This window comes from Myodes glareolus, chromosome 24, assembly GCF_982192425.1.
Source record: "Myodes glareolus chromosome 24, mMyoGla1.1, whole genome shotgun sequence".
NCBI classification, from domain to species: domain Eukaryota; kingdom Metazoa; phylum Chordata; class Mammalia; order Rodentia; family Cricetidae; genus Myodes; species Myodes glareolus.
Genome location: NC_142049.1, coordinates 10,133,555 through 10,143,682, shown reverse-complemented (window position 1 = coordinate 10,143,682; position 10,128 = coordinate 10,133,555). Strand labels below are relative to the sequence as shown.

General features: G+C 38.3%; 1 protein-coding gene across 1 annotated transcript; it reads left to right on the top strand.

The window, feature by feature from the left end:
* Window positions 1-817: 817 nt before the first annotated feature.
* LOC148117953 (olfactory receptor 6F1-like) lies at window positions 818-3,686 on the top strand. Its single transcript, XM_087901330.1, has 2 exons — window positions 818-1,066; window positions 2,569-3,686. Exon 2 carries the CDS (start codon window positions 2,675-2,677, stop codon window positions 3,632-3,634), a length of 960 nt encoding a protein of 319 aa, XP_087757456.1. The 5' UTR covers window positions 818-1,066; window positions 2,569-2,674; the 3' UTR covers window positions 3,635-3,686.
* Window positions 3,687-10,128: the final 6,442 nt, after the last annotated feature.

Sequence of the window (10,128 nt, the reverse complement as noted above, 5' to 3'; positions counted from 1 at the left end):
AATTATTATAAGCCTCTGTGTGTTTCTTTGGGACTGAACAACTACAGGACTGGGCAGGATCAAAACTTCTGTCTATTTAATAATAAGTTGGAAAATGGAAAAACTCATAGATCTACTTTATACACTAAAAAGTATTTACAGCAATGGTTTCCTGTTGTAACAAAAATAATGTTTAAAGAGGCAACATCTTTGGTTGTGGAATTTAAGTAATTTGAACAGTATCAAACTTGTTTTCTCTGTCTTGTTTTGAAAATGCATATCAACACATGTTATTTTCTCTACAAGATGTAGTATTCTTTTGGCAACAATGGTCTTCACTATTTCCATCAGTGTGAGGCTCTTCCACTTTTAGGAAGCTCCCCAGTTTTCTGCTCTACTGTAGGTTATGACTTTTCTGTTACATTACCAGATAATTTATAATTTCATAAAAGATACAAACTCAGTATTGGCTTTGTTTTTGTATTGCTGTTGTCATATTGCAGATTAAGGCCTTTCAATGCTAATTCAGTTAATATTTTATATCGTAAAGATTAAGATTTAAGAAAAAAATTCTATTGGAGCCTAAATATCAAGTGATTTATCCCCAAAACTACTTTCAAGATCCCAGACTACAGGCAACGGCAACTAATGAAGTCATTAGGGGCACCATTCACAGTTCCTGTAGTGACATTTCTTGTCCTGTAAAGATTTTCTGCTCTTCTCTAGTCCCCAAGGGAATACATTTTGACCCTCAACAAGGAGAATTCCTCAGGGAATCTATTTAGTTGTCCCAAGGTTCTGGGATGATGAAATCATAATTCTTCTCAAGAGGGGAACTCTGAACTCACTTATTCATGTAATGTGACCACAGCAGGAAAGTACACCTGAGAAATGCAAAAGAATATGGTGCTACCAAGAGTACCAATGCTGCATCACGGACAGTAGCACAACCAGGAGAAGACACATGATTTCCTCTGGGTTTCCTGAGGAATATACTCACTTCTTAGCTTTGTTGAAAATGAAAATTCAGAGTGTGATTAACTGATAATAGTAAAATTGTGTAAAATGACAATGCAGAACACTCCAGGTAAGTGCACTATGGAAGAATTGTATGTGTCATTCCTCAAATGTTTATGGGTAACAGTGGAGCCACCCAAATAACTGCCAGTAGCATTTTTGTGATTTAGATAATGCTATGAAGAAAGACAATATTCTTCCTCATGTATATCGTTTATATGTAGGGTAAATGACATATCCTATAAGGTAAAATAAAAAACTGTGTATGAGCTGCTTTTATTTTTGAGTGTTGATAGAAGCTTTGGTTTATTTAAGTTCATTTTCTCTGTCTTTCAGTTCTCTTCAAACTTATATGAGTGGAAAAATGTACTATTTTGTCAATCCTAATAGCAGAATTAGAACCACGTTCTGTTTTAGTAAAGTAATAGGGACTTTGTGAGGGGATAACATCAGTCTAGTTTCACAGACACACACACACACCACACACACACACACACACACACACATTCTGGTTAAATTATTTTAAAATAATGAATGTAGCCTTTCTTGTTAATGATGAAATAAAAGCAATGAATTATCCCTTTCCTAAAAGCAATAGAAACCATTTGGAATATTGCCTTTTATATATAGCATAATTTTAATATTACTCTTAAAGACAAGATTTTTTAAAAAAAGAAAAATATCTTAGATTAGTTCTAATTCCTTTTTTATTATAAATGTTTTCCTGAATTGGATATTCTCCTTAATTTCTCAAACTTTTTAAAATTAGTTTATATCTTGAATAGCAGAATTTTTTACACAACTGAGGGAATAGCCTCAGTAATTTTAGGGAATTAGTATTTGTAGCTTCCAGTAGGAAAAAATAAAATGCTGCCAAAACACTGACATTGCTTTGCCTTTGAATAATGTCTGAGAAAAAGTAACTTCCAACAAAATTTCCCCTCTATATAAATAATATTACTGGGTGTAATAACCTTATGGAATCAAGGATGAAATACATTGAATTAATGATGTTTTATTTCTCAAAATGTTCAGAAAGCATTGAAATAAGAATTGGCAGGCAGAAGGAAAAAAAATGACCGTTTCAATTCATTGTGAATTGTTGATTTCATTGTGATGTGACATATTTACACAGTGTATTTTATTGTAAAGAGCTCATAATCAAACAGCATTGGAAATGAAAAGAATATTTTATTAGGTTTTATTTTTATTAGGTAAGAAGATTTTTAAAATCAGGGTAGTCTTTTACCTAACAGGATGCACTGTACTGCCAAGGCCTTCTTCAGCAACTGCACCACACTGATTTTTTTGTCTGATCATTAGGAAGCAGAGTCCTAAGTGTCAGGTGCTGCCATGTTCTTCCTTAGTCTTTAAAACAACTTCTCAGGGTTCCACCAATGACCCGTGTGATAAAACGGTGAGTAACATGTTTACATTGATTTTCATTTGGAAGAAGCAGACAGAAATTTACATTGGAAATTTGTTCATAATATGAAGCTAGATAACAAGTGTATATCATGGGTGAAATTGTCAGTTATGTTTACAACAGCTTTCATTTTCTCTGGTTGCTAGGGATCACTTAGAGTCACGGCATAAATGAGTAATATGGCGCGGTCCTGATCCTCACCCGCCTACCACCACCTGACAGCTGGTGATCCCTCCAGAGCGGTGATGAACTATGGACGGAACCAATAGAACAGCAGTGGCAGAGTTCATTTTTCTAGGATTTCCGGGCTCTTCTGCACTGCAGCTGGCATTATTTGTGATGTTTCTCACTGTGTATTTGCTGTCTCTAATGGGGAACACTCTCATAATCTTCCTTATTCTGATGGATTCCACACTGCAGACACCCATGTACATTTTCTTAGGGAACTTGTCCTTCCTGGAGATCTGGTACACTACAGCCACAGTACCTAAGTTGCTGGCTACATGTGTCACGAAGGTTGTCACCATTCCTGTCGCGGGCTGTATTGCTCAGTACTACTTCTTCTTCTCCCTGGGAGCCACTGAATGCATCTTGTTGGCAGTGATGGCTTATGACCGGCACGTGGCTGTATGCCGTCCTCTACACTACTCACTTCTCATGAGTGGGCAGATTTGCCTAAGGTTTTCAGCTGGGTGTTGGATTGGGGGCTTTATTGCCCCTTTGCTCCCCACCATACTCATCTCTCAGCTGAACTTTTGTGGCCCACAAAAAATCAACCATTTCTTTTGTGACTCGGACCCGATCTTTAAACTCTCCTGCTCAGACACATTCTTGGTGGAGGCCTTGGGTTACACCTGCAGCTCTGTGGTGATTCTCAGCTCTTTCCTTCTCACAATGAGCTCTTACGGCAACATCGTGGTCACAATAATCAAGTTATCTTCCCTGGAGGCTCGGAAGAAAACGTTCTCAACCTGTGCCTCCCACCTCACAGTGGTTACCATCTACTATGGCACCATAATCTTTGCTTACGTTCGCCCTCCAGCCAAATACAATTTTACAATTGGAAAAGTGGTCTCAGTGTTCTACTGTGTGATTACTCCATTAGTCAACCCTCTCATATATACCCTGAGGAACAAAGATGTGATGAAAGCTTTCCACAAATTTCTAGTACGAAAGAAATTTCTATTAAACAGAAACATGCAAGAGCTTTGAGAAGGCAATGATTGTTTTGTTTAGAGAGAATTTTCAGATCTCATTTGCTAACGGTAAGTAGTTGACATTAAGAAATGGAATTCTTATAAGCCCACCTCTGCATGTTATATATTTTTCTTTAAATTATATTAAAAGTTATTTATAGCTGTCCTATTCATTTTATTTAATACAATACCATAATGTAAATAATGAAAACTTTTGCCAATGGACTATTCACAATGTGTATATTTCAAATAAATATTTTTTAAATATTAAACCTTGGCAGGAAACCTAGCCTATAAAATCTTTATTAAATTATTTATTAAATTAAGCAGTGTTTCTCCAAGAGTTTGCTGAGAACTCAATAAAAATACCTCAAAAATACATTTAATAATCATTTACTAAACACATATGGTGAGCTAATTCTATTTTTAGCGTTTACAATTACTTGTTAGAATAGACATAGCTAGATAGCCTCACTAGAAAAAATATTAGATAAATATGAAATTTTGGAAAATATGAAATTTTAAATAAATGAATATAACTTAAAAAATTAACACTTGCTCTGTGATTAAAATGTTTATTAAGGTTAGAATGAACTGACATAAGAATGGGATATTTAACCAGTTTAAGTAATCATTAGACTTTTATATATGTTAAAGCAGATGAGAGTGCAATAAAAATTTTAATCTTAAGTTCTGAGGATACTGAGTCAGAAAAATCATGATTTCATGCAACACAGCACACTAACTACTCATGAAAAATCAAAAATAACCAATATTATTATGAAATAATAAGAAGGAACTGTAATGTTTTCATTGTTTTATATGATTGTTTTTTGTCAATTAAGAAACTTAATGGTCTTTATCTATTTCCATGCAGGAATAAAAGAGATAGCAAAGTGGTGGGAGAAGCTAATCACAAACATCTTCATGGTGAGAGTTCACAGGACAGCCTCTTTAAAGAGCAGCATTGTGACTGAGCACCATCAGAATGATTGAAGAGAATGCACATTACCACCCTAGATCCAGAAGGAGAATCTGCAGGGCAAAAAATCGCCAGCTCATACTACCCAGAGTGAATCTTGAAAATCACAATTTGAGGTGATTAAGAGACGAAAATAAAGTCACAGCTCACTGCTCAAGTTCCCTCGTGAAATGTTTCTTGAACGCAAGCACCAAATCTTTCTGGAATACATAGAAATTAGAATTTTATTTTTAAAATGTGAAAATACATACTATTTGCTGCTTTTGTTTGTTACTATTTATTCATTAAAGATTTTATGCATCTATAGCATACATCTGGTTACACTCACCACATGCCCACACTCAACTTTTCTTCTTCCCATTATTAACAAAGCTCTTTTTAATGACGTATCCACCCCACGTTCATGTCTTTTTGGATGGACCGAAAAGAATTACTCAGGGGACCCAGCTAGCTTCCCGCCAGCCATCCCAGCTTCCATCCAGAGGGCCTTCCGAGGGGTGAGTTGATCCAGGCTACGGCAGGGACCCCGGCGAGGGGGAGCTAGGACTTTCCCCAACCCCATAGACTCCCAGGTCAGCCTGCCCTGCTGGCTCCACCCTGCTAGCTTCCCGCCAGCAATCCCAGCTTCCATCCAGAGGGCCTTCCGAGGGGTGAGTTGATCCGGGCCAAGGCAGGGGCCCCGACGAGGGGGAGCTAGGGCTTTCCCCGACCCCATAGACTCCCAGGTCTGCCTGCCCTGCTGGCTCCACCCAGCTAGCTTCCCGCCAGCCATCACAGCTTCCATCCAGAGGGCCTTCCGAGGGGTGAGTTGATCCGGGCCACGGCAGGGGCCCCGACGAGGGGGAGCTAGGGCTTTCCCCGACCCCATAGACTCCCAGGTCAGCCTGCTCTGCTGGCTCCACCCTGCTAGCTTCCCGCCAGCCATCACAGCTTCCATCCAGAGGACCTGCGGAGTGGTGAGTTGATTCGGGCCCGCGGCAGGGGCCCAGTGAGGAGGAGCTAGGACTTTCCCCGACCCCATAGACTCCCAGGTCAGCCTGCAGTGCTGTTTCCACACTGCTAGGCTCTCCCGCCTGCCATCCCAGCTTCCATCCAGGTACAAATTTCTATATTTCTCCCCTTCCACTGAGGCCATAAAATTTCCCCAGTTCAGCTGCCTTGCACACTGGGCCTGCTCTGTAGGGGCATCCTGGAAAGAGGGAGTGCCTGTGCTTCAATACCCTGCCTGGGGAAAGGTAGGCATTCTATCAGTGAACTCCCTGCCCAACAAGGGAACCTGACCCAATACCAGAAGTTCCAATAGAGAGCATTTGATCGAAGAGATGGGCAGACGCCAAGGCAAGACCTCCTCCAACAATCTGAAAAACAACATGAAAATATCAGATCCCAACGACCCTACAACAGAAGGATTTGAACACTCTAACCCAGATGAAGTGGAAAAAAGTGCCATTATGAAAGCAATAGAGTCCCTTAAACAGGATATGAATAACTCCCTTATGGAACTGGTCGAGAAGTATAACAAAAAGTTTGAAGAAATGAGTATAGAAATGGATGAGAAATATAACAAAAAGTTTGAAGAAATAAGTAAATCCGTGAGTGATACCCTGAGAAACCAAGAAAAAACAATCAAACAAGTAAAGGAAACAGTCCAAGAATTGAAAACTGAAATGGAGGCAATGAAGAAAACACAAAACGAGAACCGGCTGGATATGGAAAACCTAGGTAAACGAGCGGAGACTACAGAATCAAGCATAACCAATAGAATACAAGAGATAGAAGAACGAATCTCAGATTCTGAAGATACCATAGAGAAAATAAATGCTCTGGTCAGAGAAAACGACAAATCCAACAAATTCTCTTCACAAAACATTCAGGAAATCTGGGACACAATAAAAAAACCAAATCTAAGAATAATAGGGATTGAAGAAGGAGAAGAACTGCGGATCAAAGGCCCAGAAAATATATTCAACAAAATTATAGAAGAAAACTTTCCCAACCTAAAGAACGATATTCCTATGAAGGTTCAAGAAACATACAGAACACCGAATAGATTGGATCAGAAAAAAACATCCCCGCGTCATATAATAATCAAAACACAAAACATAAATATTAAAGAAAAAATTTTAAGAGCTGCAAAGGAAAAAGGTCAAGTAACTTATAAAGGTAAACCTATCAGGCTTACACCGGATTTCTCTATGGAAACCATGAAAGCCAGAAGATCCTGGATAGAGGTACTGCAGAAACTAAGAGACCATGGATGCAAACCCAAACTAATATACCCAGCCAAGCTATTGTTCACTATCAACGGAGAAAACAAAATATTCCAGGACAAAAACAAATTTAAACAATACGTAGCTACTAATCCAGCCTTACAGAGAATATTAGAAGGAAAATCACTACCGAAGGAATCCAATATTCCCAACACGGCCTACAATAACTCGAACATCTAGCGACCATTCACAAGCACAAAGCAAAGAAGAAAAACACATACACTCTACTACCTAAAAAAAAATGACCGGAGTCAACAACCACTGGTCATTAATATCACTTAATATCAATGGTCTCAACTCACCTATAAAGAGGCACAGACTTAGAGATTGGATACGAAAACAGGATCCAACATTCTGCTGTTTACAAGAAACACACCTCAACCACAAAGACAGACACTTACTCAGAGTAAAGGGTTGGGAAAAGGTTTTCCAAGCAAATGGACCTAAGAAACAAGCGGGCGTGGCCATTCTAATATCTAACAAAATTGACTTCAAACTAAAATCAGTCAGAAGAAATGGAGATGGACATTTCATACTCATAACTGGAACAATTCATCAGGAGGAAATCTCAATCCTGAATATCTATGCTCCTAATATAAAGGCACCCACATATGTAAAAGAAACTCTTCTAGAACTCAAGGCGGTCATCAAACCACACACACTAATAGTAGGAGACTTCAACACTCCTCTCTCACCAATGGACAGGTCAATCAGACAGAAACCAAACAGAGAATTGAGAGACCTATTGCAGGTATTAAATCAAATGGATTTAACAGACATCTATAGAACACTCCACCCAAATAGGAAAGAATATACCTTTTTCTCTGCAGCTCATGGAACCTTCTCGAAAATTGACCACATACTCGGTAACAAAGTAAACTTCCACAGATACAAAAAAATATTAGTAACTACCTGTGTCTTGTCAGATCACCATGGACTAAAATTAGAATTCAACAACAATGCTCCCTCCAGGAAGCCAACAAACTCATGGAAACTGAACAGTCAACTACTAAATCACCCCTGGGTCAAGGAAGAAATAAAGAAAGAAATTAAACTCTTCCTTGAATTTAATGAAAACAAAGACACAACATACTCAAACCTATGGGACACTATGAAAGCAGTGCTAAGAGGAAAGTTCATAGCACTAAGTGCCCAATTAAAGAAAGCGGAGAAAGCACACATTGGAGAATTAACAGCACAATTGAAAGATCTAGAAAAAAAAGAAGCTGATTCACCCAGGAGGTCTAGAAGACTGGAAATAATCAAACTGAGGGCTGAAATCAACAAAATAGAAACAGAGAAAACAATCCAAAGAATCAATGAATCAAAAAGCTGGTTCTTGGAGAAAATCAACAAGATTGACAAACCCCTAGCCAAGTTAATCAAACGGCAGAGAGAGAACATGCAAATTAATAAGATCAGAAATGAAAAGGGGGACATAACCACAGACACAGAGGAAATTCAGAGAATCATTAGATCTTACTATGAAAGTTTATATGCCACAAAGTTGGAAAATGTAAAAGAAATGGACATTTTTTTAGATAAGTACCATATACCAAAGTTGAACCAAGAACAGGTGAACAATCTAAATAGACCTGTTAGTCGCGAAGAATTAGAAGCTGTTATCAAAAATCTCCCTACCAAAAAAAGCCCAGGACCAGATGGTTTCAATGCAGAATTCTACCAGAACTTCCAGGAAGAGCTAATACCTATACTCCTTAACGTATTCCACAATATAGAAACAGAAGAGTCATTGCCTAACTCCTTTTATGAAGCTACAGTTACCCTAATACCAAAACCACACAAAGACACAACCAAGAAAGAGAATTACAGGCCAATCTCACTCATGAACATCGACGCGAAAATTCTCAATAAAATACTGGCAAACCGAATCCAAGAGCACATTAGAAAAATTATCCATTATGATCAAGTCGGCTTCATTCCAGAGATGCAGGGCTGGTTCAACATATGCAAATCTATCAATGTAATCCATCATATAAATAAACTGAAAGAAAAAAACCATATGATCATCTCACTAGATGCTGAAAAAGCATTTGACAAAATTCAACACCCATTTATGATAAAGGTGTTGGAGAGACTGGGGATACAAGGATCATACCTAAATATAATAAAAGCAATATACAGCAAGCCGACAGCTAACATCAAACTGAATGGAGAGAAACTCAAAGCCTTTCCACTAAAATCAGGAACGCGACAAGGCTGTCCACTCTCTCCATACCTCTTCAATATAGTGCTTGAAGTTCTAGCAATAGCAATAAGACAACATAAGGAGATCAAGGGGATTCGAATTGGAAAGGATGAAGTTAAACTTTCGTTATTTGCTGACGATATGATAGTTTACATAAGTGACCCCAAAAACTCTACCAAAGAACTCCTACAGCTGATAAACACCTTTAGTAACGTGGCAGGATACAAGATCAACTCCAAAAAATCAGTGGCCCTCCTATACACAAAGGATAAAGAAGCAGAGAGGGAAATCAGAGAAGCATCACCTTTCATGATAGCCACAAATAGCATAAAATATCTTGGGGTTACTCTAACCAAGGAAGTGAAAGACCTATTTGACAAAAACTTTAAGTCTTTGAAGAAAGAAATTGAGGAGGATACCAGAAAATGGAAAGACCTCCCCTGCTCTTGGATTGGGAGAATCAACATAGTAAAAATGGCAATTCTACCAAAAGCAATCTATAGATTCAATGCAATCCCCATCAAAATCCCATCAAACTTCTTCACAGACCTTGAGAGAACAATAATCAAGTTTATATGGCAAAACAAAAAACCCAGGATAGCCAAAACAATCTTATATAATAAAAGAACTTCTGGAGGCATTACCATCCCTGACTTCAAACTCTATTATAGAGCTACAGTATTGAAAACAGCTTGGTATTGGCATAAGAACAGAGAAGTCGACCTATGGAATCGAATAGAAGATCCAGATATTAACCCACAAACTTATGAACACCTAATTTTCGACAAGGGAGCTAAAGGTATACAATGGAAGAAGGAAAGCATCTTTAACAAATGGTGCTGGCATAACTGGATGTCAACCTGTAAAAAAATGAAAGTAGATCCATATCTATCACCATGCACAAAAATCAAGTCCAAATGGATTAAAGACATCAACATTAATCCGTCCACTTTGAACCTGATAGAAGAGAAAGTGGGAAGTAGTCTACAAGATTTAGGCACAGGAGGCCTCTTCCTAAGCAGGACCCCAGCAGCACAGACAATAAGAGA

Bases quoted from the DNA above. Each gene is read 5' to 3' on its own strand.
- LOC148117953 (XM_087901330.1), top strand. From the start codon at position 2,675: ATGGACGGAACCAATAGAACAGCAGTGGCAGAGTTCATTTTTCTAGGA.